Source organism: Ranitomeya variabilis, chromosome 2 (genome assembly GCF_051348905.1).
Source record: "Ranitomeya variabilis isolate aRanVar5 chromosome 2, aRanVar5.hap1, whole genome shotgun sequence".
In the NCBI taxonomy this organism is placed as follows: Eukaryota; Metazoa; Chordata; class Amphibia; order Anura; family Dendrobatidae; genus Ranitomeya; species Ranitomeya variabilis.
In genome coordinates, this window is record NC_135233.1 from 484,203,545 (window position 1) to 484,229,990 (window position 26,446).

General features: G+C 42.5%; 1 protein-coding gene across 1 annotated transcript in view; it reads right to left on the reverse strand.

The window, feature by feature from the left end:
- Nucleotides 1–26,446, reverse strand: part of LOC143803856 (mucin-2-like) — a 117,881-nt gene that overhangs the window by 14,930 nt on the left and 76,505 nt on the right. The window contains exons 14-24 of the mRNA XM_077281621.1: nucleotides 19,270–19,364; nucleotides 17,963–18,089; nucleotides 15,368–15,623; nucleotides 10,475–10,524; nucleotides 9,363–9,463; nucleotides 6,292–6,443; nucleotides 3,818–3,956; nucleotides 3,621–3,731; nucleotides 3,132–3,311; nucleotides 2,791–3,030; nucleotides 2,013–2,169 (exon numbers count right to left, since the gene is read on the reverse strand). Coding sequence (XP_077137736.1) covers nucleotides 2,013–2,169; nucleotides 2,791–3,030; nucleotides 3,132–3,311; nucleotides 3,621–3,731; nucleotides 3,818–3,956; nucleotides 6,292–6,443; nucleotides 9,363–9,463; nucleotides 10,475–10,524; nucleotides 15,368–15,623; nucleotides 17,963–18,089; nucleotides 19,270–19,364 — 1,608 coding nt within the window. The remainder of the gene's footprint in view (nucleotides 1–2,012; nucleotides 2,170–2,790; nucleotides 3,031–3,131; nucleotides 3,312–3,620; nucleotides 3,732–3,817; nucleotides 3,957–6,291; nucleotides 6,444–9,362; nucleotides 9,464–10,474; nucleotides 10,525–15,367; nucleotides 15,624–17,962; nucleotides 18,090–19,269; nucleotides 19,365–26,446) is intronic.

A 26,446-nucleotide genomic window follows, 5' to 3' on the forward strand; every position in this document is an offset into this window, starting at 1 on the left:
GCATGATGTAAGAAAAGGGACCCTGATTCCAATGATGTTTCACTTAGTTTACTGGGTGCAGCAGTTGTGATGTAATGTGGCGAGGGGCAGTAGCTGTGAGTGAGGTACTTATCTTTCATGCCCAAGCAGCCTACATGAAGGTGGGGGTCCTGGCTGGGTGTGTAGGCTTCATTTAAGGAGGTAATAAGCCCTTGCAGGCCGCATGATACCAGAGATTTCGGTTGGCCAGGACAGATGTTGATGAAGACCAGAGGGTCAGTGAGGGAGACCACCAATCGAACGTAAACAGTCTTTTACTAAACAACAATTTGGTGGAAATTATGTACAATAGATAGCGGGTGCATAACTTCACAAATGTTCCCGTTAGTTCATGGAGCATTTTCACACACATTCTCTCTTTTCTTCTTCAGGCTCACTTGTTTCTGCCTCCCTGCCTCAACTAGTTCCTCTGCCTTCACCACAATCCAGCACAGTACTTCAGGAGCTTCCCTGGTGTAACAGTCCAGTAGATGAGAGTCCTATACTTCAACTCGCGATTCAGCGTCCTTTACCCCTTAGGGATGCTACTTCTGCCACTATGGCCATTACTTAACTTCTTGGCTTGCTGAAGCCATGGAACTGCCGCCGGTGCACTCTCTTCATCACATGTTCCCTGTTCCGTACTGGACCATTAGCTCTCTTTTGTGTGGACTCAGGCCCATACTGCTAGGCGTTCAATCCTAAGACTCGTCTCAGTGCATCACTCTGTCCTTCTGTCACTTTTCCTTTCTCTACTTAGGATCTACAGTATATGTATGCAATGACTATGGAAGGTTAGTCTGAAATGCGTCTGCGCTTACTTTATGTCTGGAGTTTTTATGGATTTACAATAAAATAAGGGTTTTTACAAGGTTCAATTTCTGGATGTTCCTTCCTTTCCTCATCATGTTACCTATTCCTTCAGTCTCTACTCACTTCAAGGACACCCACATCATATGACTCTGCTCACTTGTCAGACCATAGGTCAGCTTCTGTTATAGGCTGGGCCCTATCTGACTTCCTGACAGGAAACTGTCTCTGTCCTTTCACTTTATCCCCTCCTACTCTGGGCTAGTCCAAATCATTAACCCTTACTATCCCTACTCTAGAGCAAAATAGAACACTGTCACTGATAACACATGTCCCAATATACATTACATATTACAACAATACGCATGTCTTCAAGGGGCAACATGGGCAGTATATCCATCTCCTGACAATGAGACAATCAGGGTTTTCAGATGTAAAGCAGAGCTGACAAAGCTTCCCCCGCCCACACCAGGCTCTATGTGTACAAAGTCTATTGATAGTAATGTGCTTATCACAGGAGGGGGCGCAGTTGACCTAGTAGTCACATAAAAATCAAACCTGGCAATGATAATCTCATAGTGAGAAAACCTTTATTATAAGTAAACAACAGAAGACAGCTTGATAAGTGACATATCCTTGAATTCTGTGATTTGGCCCCAATCCCCTGATGTCTTCAGATTACATAACAAAAACCTGCTGACAGATTCCCTTTAAGAACTGCACTTGTTGAGAGGGTAACGCTAGATGGAACTTATAAAATTTTAGGAGTTAAGACAAGGGTTGGGACACATTTTGAAACTACCTAAACCACTTAATTATGTTTTCTTTTAATTATTAATGTTTCAATTATTATTGTTTTTTTTTTCTCAAATGAAATCCACCTAGTGATCAGCTGATCAGCTTATGTTGACTAATGAAGCCAGCTTATATTGCTGTGGAAGCTGCTACTTACCAATATGTGGTTGGACATGGCCTAATAGAGTGAAAGCTTCCCTTTGCTATCAATACCCTGTTCTGGCAAATAGAGGGCAACATGAGGATGGGACCCCTGGTATAATGAGTATAAGCCAAAATAGTGCTAATAAAGAGGGGTTGTTGCATTAAGACAACCACTCCAAATTCTGAATAAAAATTGAATCCATTTTTTCTACATGGGAAGCAGCATAGGGTAAGGTCCAACTCACGGCACATTGTTGGGGTTCTCCAGCTGACGCAAGTTCCGGCTTCACTACAAGCTTGGGCGTAGGATGCCACCGCGGTACAGAAGCACTCACAATCTCCGCCAGTGTCACAGGCACAAGCATCGCTGACACATGCATCATAATACTTTAATGGATCCACCTAAATAAAAATCAGTGTAGGTCAGTGTTCAGTTTTGTGAACGTCAGATATTTTTTTCCGTTGTAAGGGAACCTGTCATGTTGACCATCCAGTCTGATCGATGGGTATCACGCTTTAAGAGAAGGAGCCATGCACAATGATACATAGCTTACCCAGAAGACTCTACGGCCTTCTTCACACATACATTTTTCATGTCCGTATGTGGTCCATTTTTTGGAGGACCGCAAATAGGGACAAACATATTATTTAATGGTGGTGCACACATGTCAAGTTTTTCACACGGATGTCACATGGACACTGACCACAGATCTCACCAGTACGGTTTTTCCAGTTTTTAAAGGAATCACAAGGACGTGTGAAGGAGGTCTAAAGAAGGTTTTCCAACAACAATTGTTAAGCGCCACCAACAGATCATGTTTGCAGGATTTCCTTAGTATTGCACAGGCAATAATTTCATCACCTGGGCAATACGAAGGAAATCCTGAAAACGATCTGTGAATGGCTCTAAAGGACTGGAGTTGGGGAACACTGCTTTAAAGACACTTACTGAATGATTACAGTTTCAGTTATAACTATTAATTTAATTTTTCATTAAAAAATATATATTTCAGAAAGTCTTACCAGAGCGTGACAAGCACCAAATGTGGAGCTAGTGATGACACTACATTGTCTTTGGGCCCATGATTTCCGGTAAGGGTTGAGGGAACAAGGATCCTTGAGAGTCATTGCATTTGGGCAACTTGATGATAGCTTCCAGCTGTTTCCAAACTCAACCACATTTCCTACTACTGAAAGACTTCTAGTAGTGAAATCATTTACTGCATTTCCATCGTAGTTACCACACAATCCGCACACTTGACCCTGTAGTTACAGATACCAAATAAATTAATATCAAACCACTAAATAGACTAAAAGACAGGTATACTGAATATAGTTGAGACAATTTGTCTACAAAGAGGTACCTGAAAACTTGGCTCTAGCTTGATAAAAATGGTAGTCTTTGTGTCCCATACCAAAACCAATCCATTGATGGCTTCAATAACCATGTAGATGCCCATCTGCCGCACCTTGTAAGGGACATACACTCCAACATCAAGCTTTACAACCTCAAATTTCTCATCGCTTAGAATTAGCTGATAATTCTAAAGAAACAAAAAAGTGTAATTCATTACAAGAGATATTTACCTTCATTACATTTTGTTTGAGCATAAAATGCATTTTCTGAAATGTTACAGGTTTAAGGGCAGAGACACACTGCCGTATTTCCCATGTGAGAATCGCATCGTAAACCTTGTACTGGCTGTGGGCTCTCCTGACCTGAGCTTGACAGCCGCATAGTAATCCATCATGCTGTCTTGCTCAGGTCAGGAGAGGTGCCAGGCCAGTCCGTTCCATGCGATGCGATTCTCGCATAGTCTGTCTCTCCCCTAATTGTATAAAACTTCACTTACGCCAAGGAAGACCTTGATTGCTTTGGAGCAGGTGGTACCTGTGGATCCACATGGAATATTTTCCGTGATAACCCGGAATGTTCCTTTGGAGGAATCGTCACTACAGTAATCCTGGATATCAAAAAAAGTAAACTGTAAGTATCATTTTATGAATGGAGACTATTAGGTTTTGTAGTTCGGTAAAAACCAGCACTCACTTGAACCAGGGTGTATTCGCAGTCACCGCTGAAGATATATCTCTTAGTGTCAAATGTGATGTAATTACCGTCCCCGTATACAGTGCAGGTACCCATACATTCATCGCTAGTGCATTCCCAGTTTCTGTTCACACAAGTACTGCAGAGACAAATAACAAGCAGTCATAAAATTTTACAAACCCCGTCATGATCCAGGTCGGGGTTTGCTTCTTGCTTTTCCTTCCCCGGCCTGGTTATGGTGGGGTTAACTTTCCTGCCTCTCTTGGGTCGTGGGGAGCTATTTATTGGTGCCAGTACTGGTTGCATTTGTCAGTGATAGTTCCAGTCTCTGGCTTGAGCAGCTGACCCGTATACCCTAGTGATCCTTCTGCCTCTGACTACCCGTATTTGTGCCTGTCCCGTTCCCTGTCCCTGACTTAGTGTGTGTTTGGTGGTTTCCTACAGTGTATGACTTGGTTTGTATTTTGTACCTTGCCTTCTGCTTTCCGTATCTGTTACTATGTTTCTGGCATTGGCTCTCTGGCTTGTACCCCAACTACATCTTCTGTCTCACGTTTTGGATCCCGCGCTCCTGTCTGGTTCTGACTCCTGGCTTGTCTCTGAGCACGTGCATTTCTGTGACCTCTGGTACTTCATCTTCCTGTTTGTTGCTGACCGGCCTGTCTGACTACTCTGCCACCTCCTAGTGGCGCTCTGCGCTTTGCTCTGTGGTGCTGTATGGTGGGTGCTACCTTTTTCCCCTTACCTGCGTCCCCTGGTGGCGGTTACGTGCAACTGCCTTGCAGTTGCATTACACCCCCAACTTCTGTCAATCAAATAGGGAAGCCCTGTAGATAGCAACCTGAACACCTGGCGTTATAAGCGGGTATATACACATGCTCTTAAAGGGTATCTGTCACCAGGTTTTTGCCACCTAAATTGAGAGCAGTATAATGAAGCGGGAGATACACTGAATTCAGCAATGTGTCACTTACTGGGTTCCTTGCTGTAGTTTTGATAAAATCACTGTTTTGTCAGCAGGAGATTATCACTAGAGGACCAGTAAATCTGTTGCCAGGTAATCCTCCATATTCATGAAATCTCTATAGCCCCACCCCCACCAACGATCAGCGGCTTTCTGTGTACACTGTGCATAGGCAAAAAACTTCTAATCTGTGGTGTGGGTGAAGTTATACAAACCTAAAAATTCAGTTAACTGATAGATCTGCAGATGATAAAACAGTGAAATGTCGCTCTCAGATGCGGTAGCAAAAACCTGATAACAGATTCTCTATTTTTCACGGCACACATAAAGAGGGTGTGCCTTACAGCTCAAATTAAATGGGGACCCCTTCTGCAATTACTGCAAAATCCGGCAAAATTACAGGCAATTTTGCACAAGCAACAAAAACAGAACTTACTAATTCTATGTAAAACAGTGTAAACAGAAATACCAGTTCCAAAATATTAATGTACGCATATAGTTAATGACTCATAACAATATTCAAGACAAGGAGAAACAGAGTCAAGATATACTAAAAAATGTAAAGATTTTATTAATGTTACAAACAATTGCAGAAAACTACATATGGTAAGTAATCTTAGATTTTTATGGGTGCAATATAGTTTGATTCATAGGTGAATAAAAAGGCTGGAGAATTAATAAAGAAAAAAGTGACAATGTGAGAGCAAAAAAAATAATCTATCAAGCAAGAATTCACCCTAGACATCTATGTCAGCTGATACTCTCAATTTCAGTTACTGCTATGTGCATAATGATAATAGAAAAAAATCCAGTTGAGGTGCAGTGATACGATGTCTATCATGAAATGTCAATGAAAATATGCTGCACGCAATGCATGTAATAGGAAAGGGTACAATCAATAACAAGAGTAATCACCCATAGTGTTTGTAGATCCTGCCAAACGTTTCGCGTTAATGTCGCTTCCTCAGGGGGCTTGTGGTCACATGCAGACTAGACATACCTGGCCTCGCTCAATACAAGTGAAGTGAGCGAGGCCAGATACAGTCTAGTCGGTATGTGGCTGGAAGTGGAAGTATGCAATTCCCACACTTGCAAACATGAGCACCCATTTCCAGCGCCAGCACGGGTGAATCCTGAAAGTGTGTACTGTGTGCACTGTAAAGATTCTCAAGTCTGCAGTCACATAGAGTAACTGTAGACTAAAGCCCAAGATTGAGCAACCCGTCTAATAGGGTAGTTTGTGATTAAAAGTAAAGTTTCTATAGAAGAATAGCTTCTTTCTATACTGTAATCATTGACAATCACTTTAAGTAATCATTTCTCCTGCAATGGAAAAGTAAATTTGCACAAATATGCCAGGGCTACTGGAGTCCACCACTTTGGCTAATGGAGAGTTATCCTGTATTTTATCCATATGCTTTAACTTGGCTTATGGTTAGGGAACAAGTTTAGGTGACGTTAACATTTGATTACAAAGATTTATTTGCATGATACAGGCTGAAGCACTCACCAGTTGTTGCAGAGCATTTTGATGTTTGAGCCTGGTGCGTAGACTTCATTATTGTGTATACATGGACACTGCTCCGCTGACACGCACGCTCCGCTCCCATCAGATATAAGGCCATCAGGACAAACACAGCCAGATAAGCACTGGGTACTGTACTGTAAAAGCCACGGAGATATTAATTAAGTCTTATTTTCCAAATTATCTTCAATGTTCTAAAACTGAACTTTAATTAACCTACGGTTTGCGTGACACAGCACAAATGTGTCCTAATACTACAAATCACTGGTGGTAAGAGCCTCATTCAAGCCTAACTGTCATGGGTGTTTAGCGTCCACTGTACAAAACAAACAGATTTGGAAGCAGCTGTGACTGATCAGTAGGCCATAAACGTACAGCAGATATACGAGAAGGAGTCTTGAAGATGGAAATGTTCTGCTTCATCTTGTGTTTGCTCTAAGATAAGTGCGCAAACAAGGATGGAAAATTTACATGGAAAATTATGCTTGACTTGTTTCCCTTCTTTAATGCTGTACACTTCTACTCTGAGGACACCCAGTGTTCTCTCTAAGCTGAGCAATCTGGAAAGGAAAAGCTATTAAGGAACAAACTAACAAGGTCAACGAGTCCATTAAGGAACAAACTAACAAGGTCAACGCAACGAGTCAATTTCAGATATACCCGTCTGAAGAGTATGGTAGTTTCCAACTCTATCACTTCCGGAGTGTATAGCTTATTGAAAACTGTAGTGACACCCAAAATACTTAAAAGAAGGTCAGAACAGTAGTGGCACTCACACTTCCGCAGCATAGCAGAAGGGGCATAACGACCATGACCACAGAGGGTGCGACTAGGCGCGTAGGCGAGGGAGGCCCTCCAACACCGAAGACGCACATTCAGCTGTAGTGTATTTCAGCGTAGAGATCAACCAGCTCCTTGCACTGCAATACATGTTGATGGCCAATCAAAGGCTTGTAGCTGACATGGGTGTGACTGTCTTGAGTGAGGGGAGCATTATATAAGGGTTGGGGACATTATATAAGGAAGGGGGAAGGGACTAGGATGGGGGACACTATGACAAGAAGACAGGGAACATTATTCCACGAAGGCACCCAGGATGAGGGACATTATTACAGGATGGGGGCTAGGATGGGATACATTATTACAGAAATGGGTCCAGGATGGGGAACATTATTACACGACGGGGGACAATATTAGAGAAAGGTGCCAGGATGGGAACATTATTTCTTGGAGGCTGAACATGTACTGCTTGTCTTCATAGGATCTAGAATGCTACAAAGGTCCATACATCTGGCCAACATGGAGGTGGAAGCCAAGGTCCAAATTTTTCACCGGGGCCCATCAGATTCTAGTTACACCACTGCACAGCAGTGAAGAGTAACATCACTGTATTAGCCTTGGTAGTGCCAAAATAAGTGGCTAGATTAATAATTTCAACTATTGTACAAAGTACAGTCATTTTCTACTGTATATGGCCTCCACTTACAACTTTAACAATGACATGTACAGTTTCACTTCATTGCCTATAAGAATGAAAACAAGCAAACTAATACTACTGCAAATACTGCTAGGGGTAAAATGATGGAAAGCAAATGTTCATAAATGACCACCACTTCACAGTTTCACATCATTGCATACAAGTAGGACAAGAGTAAAGGCCGATGAGACTACTGCTAATTTCAACATTTCCACTGCAAGGACAACAGTAAGACACACTTAAACCACAATGAAGGCAGTCGGCACCACTATACAGTATATCATAGGATTGTCTCATTTTGCTTTATCTGTACTGTAAGGTGTATTTTCTCCAATATAATAGATAAAACCAAGGATCTTATATGAATATGATGTGAATGTAGTTTCTTTTTTTTTTTGAGGAACCAACAATACCAATAATGAACAACTGGACATTATATGACTTCCAGCAAAGCATTCTTAATATTTAGGAATTTGTATTGGGCATAAATACACAGCTGTATAAAACGACGCCAGTGTGAGTAGCTCCATTGACTAGAGCTGATTGAACGTCTCAAAATTTGAACTCGGCAAATTTTTCCTACAAATTTTATGCACATTTTTTCTCAGGAAATCTCAATGGTGTAAAAAAACTCTTTGGCCACACTCAATAAAGTATCTGTTTCATTGTTAAAATGTTGCATAGTTTATTGTTATTGCCTTGGATAGGTGGGAAGGAGAAGAGAGTAGAATGAGAGAAGAATTTCTGGAAATTTTACTCAAACTCGATTTGCTGTGTTTGGATCCAATCATCTCTACTATTCACTAACATTAGTCCTGTATTTGAAATCATACAGGTATAAATGTAAAGGGGTTGTCCACTTTCTTCTCAAATTTCTGATATGCCACATCATCTTGACCCTGATTCATCGAGCAGTTTCCTTAGGACCGGTCAAAAATATCAGCATGTGGGAGCCTAACAAGAAGCACCAAATCGTAGCTCCTTACATATTGTTGTAGTCGTTTGGGGGTCCTGAAACCAAGCTGCCATTCACTTCAATGGGAACTAAGCTGCAGTACCCCAAGTCAGCCACTACTCAGTGTAAGAAGCTGTCATACTTTTTCTTCATGCAGTGCATCATTTTTGTGGCCACAGGACCTGGTAACAGCTGATTGGTTTTGGTGCCCACTAATGATGAGCGAGTGTGCTCGTTACTCGAGATTTCCGAGCATGCTTGGGTGTTCTCTGAGTATTTTGGGCGTGCTCAGAGATTATGTTTGAGTCCTCGCAGCTGCATGATTTGTGGCTGCTAGACAGCCTGAATACATGTGGGGATTGCCTGTTTGTTAGGGAATCCCCACATGTATTCAGGCTGTCTAACAGCCGCAAATCAAACATAATCTATGAGCACACCCAAGATACTCGGAGAACACCCAAGCGTGCTCAGAAAACTCAAGTAACAAGCACACTCGCTCATCATTAGTGCCCACCAATTAAAGTTTGTTAACCAATCTTAAGGATATGACATCAGCATTTTAATTTTGCTCAACAGCTTGAATGGACTTGCAACATTTTCTAATAAAATAAAATAAAAACTTACACACTGCATATCTAAAGTCTGGCAACTCTTCTGACATTCTGCCCCCTTAGTGTCTGCTGTCTTGTTTGTGCAGTCAAAGTAAACTTTAGGAGCAGCACACACTATAAAACACATAAAAAATATAAATTAGTTTATGAAAAAAGGCAAAATAATTTTAAGAAGAGAACAATAAATATAAAAAAATCATTTAAAATTACATTATTGGCCAACAAGCTCGTATGTAAGCGAAATGTCAAGGACATTCTTAGGAAAATAAATGATTTCTCTCAGATTAGCAAAAAAGTAGGCTACCCTGCATCCCTAATGGCTCAATATTCAGACTTTTTCCCTATGTATCTAGGACTTGAGAATCTGTGCTGCCATATGTCAGACGCTGGGGATGCTGTCACAAAGTTGGGGTTACTTTAAATCAGTAGAAGACCTCTGGTGCACCATTGTCTTTGGATAAGTAGAAGACCTCTCATGCACCTTTTTCTTTGAATCAGTAGAAGATCTGTAATGCACCATTTTCTTTGAATCAGTAGAAGACCTCTGGTGCATCATTTTCTTTGAATTAGTAGAAGGCCTCTAATGCACCATTTTCTTTGAATCAGTAGAAGACCTCTGGTGCACCATTTTCTTTGAATCAGTAGAAGACCTCTAATGCACCATTTTCTTTGAATCAGTAGAAGACCTCTAATGCACATTTTCTTTGAATAAGTAGAAGACATCTGGTGCACCATTTTCTTTGAATCAGTAGAAGACCTCTAACGCACCATTTTCTTTGAATCAGCAGAAGACCTCTAATGCATCATTTTCTTTGAATCAGTAGAAGACCTCTAATGCACCATTTTCTTTGAATCAGTGGAAGACCTCTAATGCACCATTTTCTTTGAATCAGTGGAAGACCTCTAATGCACCATTTTCTTTGAATCAGTGGAAAACCTCAAATGCACATTTTCTTTGAATCAGTAGAATACCTCTGGTGTACCATTTTATTCTGGTGTAAGATTCCTTTAACAGCTTTTATATTTAACAAAGGAAGAACACACAGTATGTTCTATTGTCCTCTATTTGACATGCACTCAATCCTTTGTTTGTTTTTCACCTTCTAGGAACTGGTGAATACACACCTGTTTGTTCTGTTCTTCCAATACAGTCTAGTTTTCCAGAAGAGCAGGTGCTGAAAAATATGTATATATATGAGCATGCAAGGAGTCATCTATGGGGCATTGTAGGGTTATAAAAACAGGGGAACTGCTTTTGTTTTTCATTAACAAGTCCACACTTGTCCATTGGTTGTACCTGTTACCACAACTCAACCCTATTCATTAGGATAAATCTAAGATACAGCCCATGAACAGGTTTGGTGCTATTATTTCTGTACTGTACTGTACAAGCTGACCTTTTTTCTAATTCTAGATTAGCACTATACAGAGGTTCTGAAAGAGAGTTTGTCAAAGCCAGATAACTTTTCACACCAAGCACAGGCAATGGGTGCAGCTTTGGATTCGACAAACATTTCAGAAGACCTTCCCACCTACTTATTTTCCATCGCGTCACTTCTCTGGTTCCTTTAAAGCCAGAGCTGTCAGATAAAGAAGAAGAGGGTCGAAAGAGATGAGAATCAAGTAACTGAGTACATGTACTAAACTTTTGGCCCTATCAAGGGTGCATCTAGCACCTGTGCTTGTTTTCGACAGACATTTCATATTGTCAGTCTCGCTTTAAAGGGGTTGACCAGAACCATTTTATTTTTTTATTATGCACCTAAAAATTAACAGGTAGGTGGTAGCTAACAGAGTAAACTACCTGCCTGTTTTACCTGGTGTTACCTGGCAATTCAGCTGCTACACATTATTAGAGCAGCTCTTCTTCTCCAAGGCTGCTCTGTCGACAGGACATGAATGCCGACGTCATGCTGATTGACACTAAGCTCCCAACAGGGATCTTGCTGTCAATCAGCATAATGTTGGCAGTGACACCCCATCAACAGAGCAGAGCAGAAGAGAAGCCGCTGCCCTGTCAACGTGACATCGGCAGAAGCCACTGAGTCGTCTGTAGGAGCGGTCAGTGATTGCTCTGTGCAATCAAAGATTGGTGCCAGGCACAACTAAGGGCCCCTTCACACTGGTCGATTCTGCTACGATTACGACGCATTTGCGTCATATTCGACATCGCAGTACGAGCTCGTAGCCAGCGGTCACACTCTACGATGTTAACGCTTTTTCTGACGTAGTTGCGATGTGAACGTCACGCGTCGCAATCGTACGCTACCCTTCACACCGCCATAGTCCTACGACTCCGAGCGTGACGTATTACCAGCATGGGCGTGCTAAAACGTCACGCCCAATCAGGAGACAGGTATGCGGAAGCCCAACCCACGTAGTCGCATTACGAGCTCGTATGACCGCCGTCACATACTACGATTTCGACCGCCACAGCGAGACATTTACGACGAAAGAAAGTTCTGCTCTTTCTTTCACATCGTACGATGCTGGGCTGCGTCGCAAATCGTAACGCCATGTCACACTTTGCAACCTCGGAACGAGGACGGATAAACGTCACAAATCGAACGCTCGTTCAGACTTTGATTGCACAGTGTGAAGGGGCCCTAAGTCGCCCTGTGGTGTTCGGTCAGTGGGGACCGACGCTGCTTTAAGGGGTCCTCTGGGGCAATGTTATGGCAGCTAGATGGTATAACTTCCCTTAGGTGAAGTATCTCCCCAGGGCTCCCAATGTATAGATGGAAGATGGTGAATGGAGCAGTAATTTACGAGGACATGGGTTTGCAGTCTCTTTACCTTGTTTACTGAAGACTTCAGGCAGCCACAGTCCAGGGTACCAGATCACAGGGCAGGCAGAGTCTGGCCAGCTTGGAGGCAAGATAGCAGTCCCCTTATCCAGGTGGAAATCAAAGCCTTCCTCTAGCGCAGTGGTGTTGTAGTCCCTTACTGCCTATGGCTTCAGATATGGTCCTCACAGATGTTCTCTCTCTGTCCCCCATATAGGATAGGACATAACCCATATGACTGGTGACTTGAGCCTGTTTATAGGGACTGTAGCATTCCCCGGGCTCTAAGGGTGTCACCGTGCCTCCTGGGTATTAAGCCAGACAGATAACTTGGAGTTCAGCTGTCCTGCCGGTCTCTGATGTAAGTCGTAGAGGTCTTTAAAACCTCGGTGTTCCGGCTACCAGTCTCTGTGCCTCAGAAGGAGGCAGCCTGCTCGTGGCTGGTCTCCCACTGGCATCCTCTCCTGTGCTTTTCTCTCCTACAGGCTCACTGCAATATATTCGGCTTTCTGTATGTCTCTTTCCAGGAACTGCAGCACTGTCGCTACACAGCTCCATACACCCTCTTCTGCCTCAGACTGCTCCAGTCTGTTTCCTGGCAAGAACTGACTAACTTTCCCTACAAACTACCATATATATGGGGAGTCACCTAGTAAATAGGATCAAAAGCTCCACCTGGTGACCTGGAGTGTGAATGTGCTGCATGCTTGTGTTTACCTGGTGACAGTTATCCTTCCTTGCCTCCAAACGTAACATCACTCTCCCCGTGAGGAAAGCAATGCTACTGTGACGACCAGGACCCTGGGGCACCACACAACAGGCAGGTAAGTATTAACTACCTGCATGTTAGTTACTGGGCTCATAGCAAAAAAAAATATTCTTGGATAACCCCTTAAAGTGTGTGAGCAAGCAGCTGTGACCGGCAGTAAAAAGGATGCCACTGGTCACAGGCAACAGCTAATGAGAGTACTACTCTTATCATCATATGCCTTGTCTCTCTTGCCATCGCACCAGGCCAAGTGAGAAGAACTGGGCAAAGCACCAGAATTACCACATCTAATAAATGCACCTTTTCTGGGGCGGCTGTGTGGTGCTATTTTTAGGCTGAGGAGGGCCAATATCCATGGCCCCTTCCCAGCCTAAGAATACCAGCCCCCAGCTGTCCACTTTAGCTTGGCTGGTTGTCAAAAATGGGTGTGACCTCATGTCGTTTTTTCAAATTATTTATTTGAATCATTTTTTTTATTTTTATTTTTTAAATGCCATGTAACCCCCTTATTTTTGTTAACCAGCCAATATAATGTTGACAGCTGGAGACTTCAGCCCACAGCTGTTAGCTTTACCTTTGCTGGCTGTGGAAAATAGAGGAGACCCCATGTCTTTTTTTTAAACAATTTAATTTTCCTGAGAAGCTGAGGGAAAGCCAGCAGCTGAGGCTAGTGTTATTATTCTGGGAAGAAGCCAATATCCATGAAGCTTCTAAGGCTATTAATATCAGCTCACAGCTGTCTGCGTAGCCTTTACTAGCTAGTAAAGTAAAGACCACCCAAAAAAAGCCGTTGAGTCCACCCTTAATATTACTAACCAGCAAAGGCTTAACAGACAGTTACAGACTAATATTAATAGGTTTGGAAGGGGCCATGGATGTTGGCCCCCTTCTAAACTAAAAACACCAGTCATCAAGAGCCTCAGATAAGGCTCATCCATTAGATGCACCAAATCTGGAGCTTAGCCTTGACTCTTCCCACTTGCCCTGGTGCGGTGGCAAGTGGGGTAAGAGTTTTGAGATTGGTGTCAACTGTTTTTTGTCTTCTGACAATAAGCCCAGGGGTTAGTAATGGAGAAGCATTTATAAGACACCCTGATTACTAACCCTTTTTGAAAATTAAATATAGACACACACATGAAAAAGTCTTTTAATTGAACAAAACACACATAACAAATCCTTTATTTGAAATACACACTCCCCACCCTCATTTACCCTTTTATTATTGTAAAATTAAAAATAATAAAACTCCATATTCCTCATCTGTCCGATGACAATCCATTTGTCCCACAAAGAGGCCAATTTTGCTTCATCTGGATTGAACGGCTGAGCATTGGCATGATGCAACCACTCAACTGTGAATCCGAGAGACGCTGAGCCTGAATGCAGCTTCAGTGACCTGTGATGACATCATTGAGGTTACCACCAATCATAGGCAGCAGTTCTCAGGCTCAGCTCAGCGAATCCACACGGCTGAGCGGTCACATCATGCCACCGCTCATTCATGCAGTCCAAATGAAGCAGAGTTTTCCTCTTTGTGGGATAAATGGACAGTTGTTGGAAAAGGTGAGGATAATTATTTTTAGCTTTACATTACTAAATGGGTAAAAGAGGGTGGGGAGTGTTCATTTCAAATAAAGGAGTTTTTTTGTGTGCGTCTTTATTTAATTTTCACTACGGAGTTAGTAATGGAGGAGTCTTACAGACACCTTTGCATTAATAACCCATGGCTTCATGTCAGCTGACAACACAAAGAGGACATCAACAACACAAATGTTACCCCACCTGCCTCCGCACCAGGGCAAGTGGGAATAGCCAGGCAAAGTGCAAGAATCAATAAAAAATAAACTTTTTAGGACCCCTTTATTCTTGATAGCCAGCCAATATAAAGCTGACAACCGGGGGCTGTAGCCTGAAGCTGTCAGCTTTATACGCACTGGTTAGCAAAAATAGAGGGGACCACACATCATTTTTTTATTTTATTTAATCATTTATTGCACGGGTGCCGGCTGATGAATAGTCTCATCATCGTACGCCTACTATCATTGCTATGAGTGAAATCAATCATGTGATGATGAGAGTAGTACTCTCATCGTCCGATGCCTATGACTGGTGGTAAACTTTTCACCACCAATCAGAGATACTGGCACACACACTACCATCTGTGTGACAGTGTGGGAACCACAGCGCTCTGATTGGCGGTAACAAACTTACCATCGATCATAGCTGGTGTCACACAAATGACAGCATGGAAAATGCTGGATGATTGGGCACCCTATTTATTTGAATAGGGTCCAGGTTCAGGTTCAATTACGGGTACTGTTCTGGTACCCAAATTAAACTTTTTAAAAATGTTTGGGCGAACCCGATGGACCCGAAGATCCACGGGTCCATCCATCACTACTATAGACTCAGTACTCAGAGAATGTTTTCTGTATTCTAATAAAACTATTAGAGGGCACTCACCATATAGCTCCATTGTCATGAACTACTTCTCCAGGTGGCACTGCTGTACCTTTGTAGTAGCAAGAACAAGCTGATGGGAGCACGCATCCACCACTATCATCCAGATAGGTTCCATTCTGACAAATGCACCCATCAACCGGGACAAAGGAGATGTCACAAGTAATATCATGACTACTGAGAGAGCGACAAGTTGGTTGGCAGGTGCTTATTGAATAACTGTAGGACAAGGATGCAGGACACGTAGACATAAATGAACCTGGGATATAGAAATAGAAAATGTCAACAAATGTTTTTAAAACTATTTTTTAGCAGAAGAACAAATGTATTTTGGCCTTTAAACTTTAATTAATGTCTACTCATAAATGAGAGAAATGGGTCACACAAATGATCATTGTATGAAACTTGCCAAATATACAAAAAAATTTGGCCACAATCCAACAAACCTTCTTCTACATGGAACTTTTAGGTATATTCAGAACAATTAAGCTAGTAAATGTAATCCTGCATTTTATCTGAAGATTCAAGAAAATCACCATAAAGGGGATTTCCTGTTCTTTAGATAGTCATTTCAAACAACATTTTCTCATTTAATAGAATTGATGATGTGTATAAAAAGCCGTTACTCACTTTAATTACACACTTTGCATTTTTAACTCTGAAAAACCTCTCTAAAGTAGTTGTACCTCGAGGTGTTTCCCTTCCTATCAATTCTGCAGTATGTTGCCCGTTGTTAAGGTAAATCCATCTTTAACCACAGAGCTGCAGAGGTAGATTGTGTGGTGGGTAGATCACTGCTACCATGTCCAACATCTTTCCTGAGTTAATAAATCTCCTTTTCTGTAATAAACTCTTTTTGTCAGCCTGTGTGATGATTTATGAGGTTTTGATGTTCGATTTCTAGGTCAGCGTTTTATGCTTGTAAAGAATAATAGCTATTATTCTTCTACTTGTCATAGTTCGGGGCGACATAACCCAGTCCTTGCTCCCCTTACGAGAGAGATGCAATGCATGTTGGAAGTAATCACACTGAAATACTGGTAGACTCCTAACTACTGTGTATGCTCCCCTTCACGGACAGAAAAGCAAATTGGTGAGCATAGGCAAAGGCCACCCATGGAAGCACAGTGGCTCAGTGGCTATAGCATTGTTGCATTGCATTGCTGGAGCCTTGTGTTCATATCCTACCAAGGACAACATATGCAAGGAGTTTGTATGTCCTCCCCATGATTGTGGGGGTTTCCTCCTACCCTCGAAAGATACATTGATAGGGAACAGAGATGATGATGATGTCTGTAAAGCGATCTGGAATTAATCGTGCTATATAAGCTTAAAAAATAAATAAGTATAAGGGAATAAAATAAATAAGAACCCTGTAACAGTAATGAAAACCTAGATGTGTATAGACAGAGGTTTTTCATTGACTATCGGCAGGAGGGGAGGAGTCACCGGGGACCAGCCTGTATGACTAGTGCACAGTGCAGCCCGGTCCCGGGCAGCTATGAAAATTATGTTTTTCTCTGAAATGCCCCAGCGTTTCAGAGACAAACAAACATGTCTGGGATACTACAGCCAGTGGCAAATACACGCTGTCCACGGTTTGGGCACCAAGTATCAGCTGACAGGTTCCCTTTAATAAGAAAATGCCAAAGTAATGTATTAGACACTTGTGTCTGAGTCTGTGCTACTAAGGTGAACAGCGCTCAGTCATGAAGGGATACTGTGCCTCACAGCATGACCGCCACTGAGCGTTACGTTTCTTCTTTACTCAATAACTATATGTAGGGCCTAACTGATATGGATGTGCCCGAGCCATGAAATCCATTTAAGACTTTACATTCTATCACTCAAAGGACCCAACATCCTTCAGGTGTCCAAAAAATGGAGGAAACAGCAAGCGCTGCTAAAAACCATGTTGCCAGGCCTACAAGTCAGATGAGCCCCAGGGGATCTCAGCAGGTAGAAGGACGTTTTCAGGGATGCTTGACCAGGGTCCTGCAAATCAATGTTATCATCTGTGCTCCATAATGTTAATACCTTTAAAAATGTACAGTGTTCATGTTCCTGAGTGAGCCTCGTCAACCTCTAGGCCACGTAACAGTTGATATGTCAACATTGGCTATAATTACACCCATGCCTGTAATTCCCATAACAGTTTGTTTCATAGGACTTTTCACTTGTTTGGCTCATTGAGTGCTTCATCTTCGATTTTTCTTTTTTTTTTTTCTTTAAATAGGCGTAATGTATAGAAAAAGGTTGTTGATCCCTGATCTACGTGAATGTGGCTCTTTATGAGCAGCAAGTTGTCGCGAGCATAAGCTACTTTGCAACAAAAAAAAAAATAAATAATGGTTTTTTGCAACTTTTTTGCAATCACAGTGACATATATTATGGTACAGTATATGGTGCGGGATATTGAGATGTTTGGTCGCTCTATACGGTTAACTGAGAACTGAAAAGTAGGCATAAATAAAAGCATAAATGCAATTTTGTATAGCAATTATTTTACCTTTTATGAAGGTAGTTTACTGACTAATTGATTCAAGCAATAATTTGAATATTTTATACTTCTCTTTGTGAGAATAGCATTTTACTTACTGCAGACATTTTGACGCCATCCTTTTAAAATAATCCCCTTCCTAGCGCAGGCGTACACATAGGAGGACAGAGCGGCACACATGCACTCCTCGCTTTTGGCACAATTGCATGAATCAAACATACAGTTCTAGAAAAAAGTAAATAACAAACACTGAGCATAATAATACCTTTGTATTTACAATGGAAGCCTGACATGGCCCAAGTGTTGTCCTCAATTAATATTGGATCTTTGGTGGGATTCATTTCCTTATCGTGCTGAGTTATCAAATTATCACTGTCATCAAATTTTGCATCAATAAATAGTACATGCAAATAAAAGACAATTTGTAATATGTCTCATCAAAGAAATCTGCTCTACTTACAAGACACTTTCGCCTCCCGGACTGCTAATATAGTGAGATGTCAGGATAAGGGATGGGCGAACGTTAAATTTCAGGGTCCGTACCGAACACCTAGTGTCCGTGCATGGACCCCGACTTCTCCAGAAAGTCCATGATACTGTTCGAGTTTGGCAGTTCAAACAGCGCAGCCAATCATCAAGCTTTACTCTGAGGGTACTTCAGGCTCAATCACAGCCATGTCAAGTATTGGCCGGTGCACACACATTTCCTCAACATAGGAACATAAAAGAAGTAAGCTAAAGGGGTATTCCCATCTCCACGATCCTATCTCAATATGTAGTCGGTGTATTAATAATAATATTAGCAAATATTTCCAATTAGAAATGTAGTACAGTTCTTCTGATGCACTATGTCGCTTACACCATGGCACTATGTCGCTTACACCAGGCATTACAGTAGCTTGGGTATCCATGGTATGACCATTAACAGCTAACTTATTAATTGTCATTATATGAGTGATCGTAACCATGGATACCAAAGCTACTGTGATCCCATCCACATGGGGTAATCAGAAAAAATATACTACATTTCTAATTGGAGGCATGTGCAAATATTATTATCATTACACTTGCTACATATTGGGATTGGATCTTGGGGATAAAAATACCCCTTTAATGCAAACTCCATGATAGAGACACATAGTGAGGCATTATTTTACACTGATTGTGTACTGTGTGCATCATTTGGGCAAATATGGCGCTCAGTGGACACTACTGGCACAATATGACTTTGTGCGGGCTCAGTATAATAATATATGGCCAATAGAGGGCTCTGTGTGTAAAAGAAAACTCCAGCCTTATTGATACCCCTAAGTAATAAAACTGTACAATGCACTTACTCTTCCAGCCCTGTATTAAGGTATTTTTGTATTTCCCTTCTACATTTTGTGATGAATTATATATTTACCTGAGTGTAAATATCTGGATTAACTTTAGGATGGCATTCTGCAAAGGGTCCTTCATCATCACTTAGCATTGAGCACCAATGTTTAGCGTAAAGTTCTAGGAAGGAAAATTCAGAATGTTACATCTAAACAAACGTATGCATCTTTCTAGATGGATTACTGTAAATTAAATTATACATATTAATATATTTTTGGGAAAAGATTTAGAATAACTTGTATTTTAATTTAATGCATTTAAAGAGCATTAGCTAAAGTCTTGATCTAGTTGAAAATAACATCTTTACTTTGCGATATTACATTTTAAAAACAGAAAAACCCTTAAATCCCTACTATGCTTAAGGGTATAAGCACACTTGCAGATTTGCCTGTGGGATTTTCTGTGCGGATTCTGCATCTCTTGGCAGAAAACGCAGGTCAAAATCTGCTCGTTTTATGCAGATTTTGTGCGTTTTTGTTATGGATTTACTGCGGATTCTGTGCGGATTTACTGCGTTTTTACTCCTGCAGATTTCTATTATGGAATGGGATTAATGGACACCGCACATCTATTCCCCGTAGTATTGTAGGAAGGCTTGTCTCCCCTGATGAACAGAGCCGAGGGAAACGCGTTGGGAGCCACATCTTTGGGGATGAATTGATCAGGGTCCAAGTCTGTCTTAAACGGGGTATTGTATGGACATGTGATAAGCCTCCCCTGGGATGCACGGACATTTGGTACCCTACGAATGCTTTACGAAAACAGCAACGCTAGGTGAGATCATTATGTTACTTATTTAAATCCACAAATTGAGGTATTTTTGTGACCTCTGGGCTGCAAGGTGATTGAGCCTTGTGGCTTTCTGTGTAGAGTACAATCTTCTGTTATTGTGATACGCATCTACCTGCTCCTCCTATTTCTAAAAGGAAGGAACTGTGTTTGGATTTTTAATGGTGTAATTCACTTTTGGTGTGTTGTTATTATTTTTTCGTTTTGTCCTCTTTCTAAACCGACTGGGTCCACATACCCTACGGTATTTTATTAGGATTCATTAAAGGTTAAATGTTAACTGTTTAGCTATATATTTACCTTGCTGCTATATATCTATTTGTGATTGGTAAATACCGTATTTTCCGGCGTATAAGACGACTGGGCGTATAAGACGACCCCCCAACTTTACCAGTTAAAAAATAAAATCTTGTTAAAAGTCGGGGGTCTTCTTATACACCGTATGTCGTCTTATAGGACCGGTGAATATGTGCCTTTTGGGGGGGGGAGTGATCCTGATGACGACGAGGGGGCGTCTCACAGGAAAGTGAGTATCCCCCATTACCTTGTCATAGCGCTGCAGCGTGGGGTCTCTGTGCTGGGAGCGGCGGCTGCTGTGCTGTGGTGCGGCGGCTCCTCTTCTGCAGTGTGGGGCCTCTGTGCTGTGGGGTGGCGGCGTCGGCGTATCTTTATGCAGTCGGGGCTCCTCCGGCATCTCATTAAAGCTCGGAGGCCCCGCCGGCAACTCCATCGGTACAATGCGGTGGCCTCCGGGAAAATGGCCGCTGCTCAGATTCAGATCTCGTCCCGAGATCTCGGGAGACGAGATCTGAATCTGAGCAGCGGCCATTTTCCCGGAGGCAGCTCAATAGGTGCGATGCGGTGGCCTCCGGGAAAATGGCCGCTGGGGGCTGCGCATGCTCAGATTCAGATCTCGTCCCGAAATCTCGGGACACGAGATCTGAATCTAAGCAGCGGCCATTTTCCCGGAGGCCACCGCATTACACCGATGGAGTTGCCGGCGGGGCTTCCAAGCTTTGAGATGCCGGAGGAGCCCCGACTGCATGAAGATACGCTGCCGCCACCGCCCCACAGCACCAGAGGCCCCACACTGCAGAAGAGGAGCCGCCGCACCACAGCACAGCAGCCGCCGCTCCCAGCACAGAGACCCCACGCTGCAGCGCTATGATAAGGTAATGGGGGATACTCACTTTCCTGTGAGACGCCCCCTCGTCATCATAAGGACCACTCCCCCCCCCACCCACCATATACACCCGGCGTACAAGGCTATTCCCGGCGTACAAGACGACCCCTGACTTTTAAGAAGATTTTCAGGGGTTAAAAAGTCGTCTTGTACGCCGGAAAATAAGGTAATTGATTTTGGTTATTATTCAAAAGATAAGGGTATGGCTGTTTTTTTGACAAAAGGCATCAATACAGACACATGGGTAGCTGAGGCAAAGGAAGTGTTCTCAGATAAAACCTTTGTACAACCCAAATATACTCCGTCATACAGCAATGCATTTAAGGAGTTGACAAAAGTGTATAAAAACCAAATTTCTAGTTGGTGGGAAGTTCAGAGTTTGGAAAATTATTTAAAGGCAGGTATAGTACCTAGACACTTGAGAATCACTTTGCAGCTGGGATTTAGATATAGGGGGTGTAATCTGAGCGAACAGTGGGAAAAAGAGGCCACCGCTAGTTCCTTGAGGTTCATGAATCTTCGATTGGAGGTGGAGAAGAAAACCCTCTCTGCCACAAGTGATCTTTTGAAAGAACAAATTGAGATCACTAAAAAATTCTCGGCAGAGACTGACTTTTCTCTGAAAGAAACAACACTTCAGAATACAATGGAACGATTCCAATATAACCTCAAGGAACGCAAACACCAAAATTTTGTACGTGACCTACAAGAATTTAAAGAGAACAAAGCATACCAGCTGTCTACTAATAGAAGCCACCCAAGGAGCTTGGAGACAGACATCTCCTCTACAGACACGGATCTGTCTGACTCAGAAACACGCTCCACAATGTCTAGAGGAAGGCAGAGAGGCAGGGGTAATCAGAGGGGATGCCCTGGAGACAGAAACACTCGTTTTTTAGACCAGGGGTATTACCTGAGGAACAGACCCGGCCTGAACAACTAACCACCACAGATTCTACTCAAGTAATCAACCTCTGCCCATGAATCCTTAGTGATCCAGAGATCCAAGTGTTGAACAAAGGCCTTAATTTTGTACCTACCTCTGACTTTCAAGTGTTTGAGAGCATAAAAGATCTCCACTTATTTGTGAGAAAATTAAAGTGGAGAAAACATTTTATTAGAGAGGACAAACGTATGTGTCAGGAAATGAGAATACCGGATGGGCTTTTGGCAGACATTAGACTCTTGTATGGTTTATCTGACCCTATCCAGGAACATACGGGACAAGGGCCCTTTACCAGTTTAAGATCAAAGAGTTGTAAAATGCCACCTTTACAAAGTGATCAGTCCACCTTGGATGTATTTTTGGAAGTGGTAATAAAAGATTTAGAAATTTTGGGGACACAGAAGAGGAGAGGGACAAAATATAATCTTTCGAAGTTGGAGATGGAAGCTCTGCATGCTTTGGAACAAGATCAAAATATCATTATAAAACCCTCAGATAAAGGGGGGAATACGGTAATCATGAACCACGTTGATTACCAAAGCATGTGTGAGACAATTTTGAGAGATGAGAAGCCCTATGAAAAGTTGTTGAGTAACCAAACTTCTGTGTTTACCAGACAATTAAAAAAGATCTTAGATGACGGTCTTGTTGGTTCACTCATAGACAAAAATGAGTATGATTTCCTGAATGTATTACATCCTGTCATGGCAACATTCTATTGCCTTCCAAAAATTCACAAGGCTGTTACACCTTTGAAAGGAAGGCCTATAGTAGCAGGAATTGACAGTATGTGCCACCATGTTGGAATATATCTGGATAAAATTCTTAAACCTTTCGTTACATCTTTAAACTCATACACGAGGGACTCTACTGACCTTCTAAGAAAGTTGGATGGTCTTACCCTCGAACCTCAGACAATCCTGTGCAGTATTGATGTAGAGGCGTTGTATTCTTCTATTAATCATGTGGATGGGTTGAGAGCGGCTGAATACTTCCTTAGGGGCAGGGGTCAACAGTGTTTGGAACATAACGCATTTGTTCTTAGACTATTGGTATTCTGTCTGACAAAGAACATCCTTGTGTTTAATGGCACCCTCTACCACCAGCTCAGGGGCACTGCGATGGGCAATTCTTGTATGCCATCTTACGCAAATTTGCTCCTGGGCTGGTGGGAAAAAACAATTGTGTTCAGTGATTTATATGTAGAGGAATGTGCAAACATCATTTTTTGGTCACGTTATATTGACGATGTGCTATTAATTTGGAATGGGGACATCACAGGACTTACTAATTTCATGGCCAAACTAAATGTTAACCCTTTGGGTTTGACATTCACTTTTGAGTACAACAGTGAAGAGCTACCATTCCTGGACATTAGCATTTCAAAAACCATGGGTGGTGACATCAGGACAAGAATCCATAGAAAACCCACTGCTACAAATGCCCTTCTTAGGTGGGACAGTCACCATCCAGTCCCACTAAAGAAGGGCATCCCAAAGGGACAATACATGAGGGTACGCCGTAACTGCTCATCTGAGGATGATTTTCAGGAGCAGGCAGCGGATTTACGAAAACGATTTTTGAATAGGGGTTACCCTGATGGGATTTTTCGAAAGGCCTATAGAGATACGAAGAATTCTGGTAGAACTCAACTGCTAAATCCAACTCAGCGAAAGGATGAAACTGGTATCAGTCGTTTCATTACGACTTTTAATTCTGGTGCACACCAGGTTAGATCCATTTTACTTAAACATTGGCCCATTTTACAGATGGATGTGGACGTTGGAGATTTGGTGGGGTCCTGTCCTCAGATCACCTATCAAAAGGGTAGGTCTATGGGGGACAGAGTGGTGCACAGCCACTATTTACCTCCAAAAAGAGAAACATGGTTTACCAGTAATATCAAGGGGTGCTATAGATGTAGCGGATGTGTGGGATGCCCCGTAATGGCTACAGGACAAACCTTTAGGAGCAATGTGACAAATAAAGAATATAAAGTACAACATTTTATTAATTGTCGCTCCAGAGGAATAATCTATAAAGCCACTTGCCCTTGTGGATTAGAATATATGGGCAAGACAACACGGGAACTTAGGAGACGTGTAGGTGAGCACCTAAGAGACATTGCCCTGAAGAGGGACACACCTCTAGCAAGACATATGGCTAGTGACCACAATGGGGGGACTTCCGATTTGCGTTTTATGGGAATTGACAGATAGAGGCACCGAAAAGGGGTGGCAACTGAGACATGAGGATCTTACAATGCGAGACGAAATGGATCTTTCGTCTTAAAACCCAACAACCTCTGGGCCTCAATGAGACCCTCATTTTTAATTGTCTTATATGAAAGGGTCAGGAAAGGGTCAGTCGCCGTGGAATGGGGGCGCCATCTGTGCTTTGTTTAGGGTGCCAACCCCCATTGCTAGGTAGGACATTGAGTAGAACAAATATTTAGGACATGCATTGTTATGTATCTCCTACCACCTCTCTGTTTATTCCTTCTTCCCATCAACAAATCCCTTTCTCTTTTCTTGCACTTAGACAGTCTATGATAAGATAGAGATATGTAGGGCCCCTAGGGCTAGCCGCCGTGGAGTGGGGGCGCCATTCTTGTTTCTATCTAGGGTGCCAACCCCCACTGTTTAGGTAGGGACTTGACAGAATAATATAGGCGTAAATAGAAATCGGATAGATCTCTCCTCCCCTCCATCTCTCCTTTGTCCAATCCTCTGTTAGATGTATATATTTGTGACACATACTATGCTTGATTTCTGATTTTATAGCGACCTGTGAGTCGCAGTACTAATTTGTCTTTTTGCTGTCTGGAATCATGAGACTACCAATGCCCTTAGAGTAATGTCCTCCTTCATGATTGTAAGTAGTATGACTCTAATCCTTTATTCCCCCCCATATATGGGTTAATAAATGGTAGGTGAAAACGGTCCTACTACCCTGGGGTTAAGAATTGATAGAGGGCGGTTATACTGCCCAAAAATAATCATCTGACCGACATGAACAGCATGCGTTGTAATAACTTGTAGACATACCGGAATTCCACCATTGCAAAACAATGGGGAGACAAAGAGTGCAATAGGGTCTTATCCACGTTACACAGAGGAGAATATACACCAAATTTGCTCACCTGGTTAGGATGAGATTAGAGCATGTAGATAGCGGCTGCTGCAGATCCACAGGTCTTCACCGACCAGAGAAATTAATGTCTTCAAAGGGAGATTTGTAGTTAAAATTCTGCGCCAGGTGTGGTATTTCCTGATGAAGGGGGCATGAGACCCCTGAAACGCGTTGAATAAAACCACTGTGAATCAACTATACTCTCCTGAAATTCATCTTAGCGGCAGCGCAGAATTTTAACTACAAATCTCCCTTTGAAGACAGGAATTCCACCATAGTATTTGTTTTCCTGACCATGGATTATTTCTAGGGGTCATGAGGCATTATACTTTATATATACCGGGTGGTGATGACAGAACAGTGATCATGTGACTTTCCGTAAACAGGAAGCTTGGTCAGCGCTTCACTGATGCGTTCCATATGGGGACGCAGCGGTAGGGATGTGTGCGTGTCACCTATGCGCTCCACAAGGGGGCGCACCGGATATGACGTCTCGCCTTTTCCATCTGGCGTCCTATTTGAGACCAGTGTAAACACACGCGGTAAGGCCCACTTCCTCATGTCAGAGGAGCAATGGACACCGCGCATCTATTCCCCGTAGTATTGTAGAAAGGCTTGTCTCCCCTGATGAACAGAGCCGAGGGAAACGCGTCGGGAGCCACATCTTTGGGGATGAATTGATCAGGGTCCGAGTCTGTCTTAAAGGGAAGGTACCGCATTTGTAGATCATTAATAAATCACTGTAATGTAGCATAACATGCTGCTATAACCAAGTTTTAAATGCATGTGTAACAGATTTCATGAGTTTAAAGAAGGCACTGGGGGGCTGACATCTTGGTTTCACAGCAGTTCATGACACTAACAGTGTCATATTACGGCATCCCATGGACATAGGAGATAACAGACCAGCGCTGACCCTATCTGTAACATTGCAGCCTCATTAGCAGTGAGCTGGGCACGCCTCTGTGGGCTGCACAATTCACTGCTGTAGGTGTGACTAGCCGCCATTTTACTATAGCCCAGTGCTATCTGCCGAGCTCCACTTACTCTCTATCGCAGGAGAGAAGCGCTGACTGGAGCAGGAGGATGGAGAGTGGGGCGTGCGGGTGATTTACCTCCCTGCTCCTTTGTACTCCAGGCATTGCACGTCCT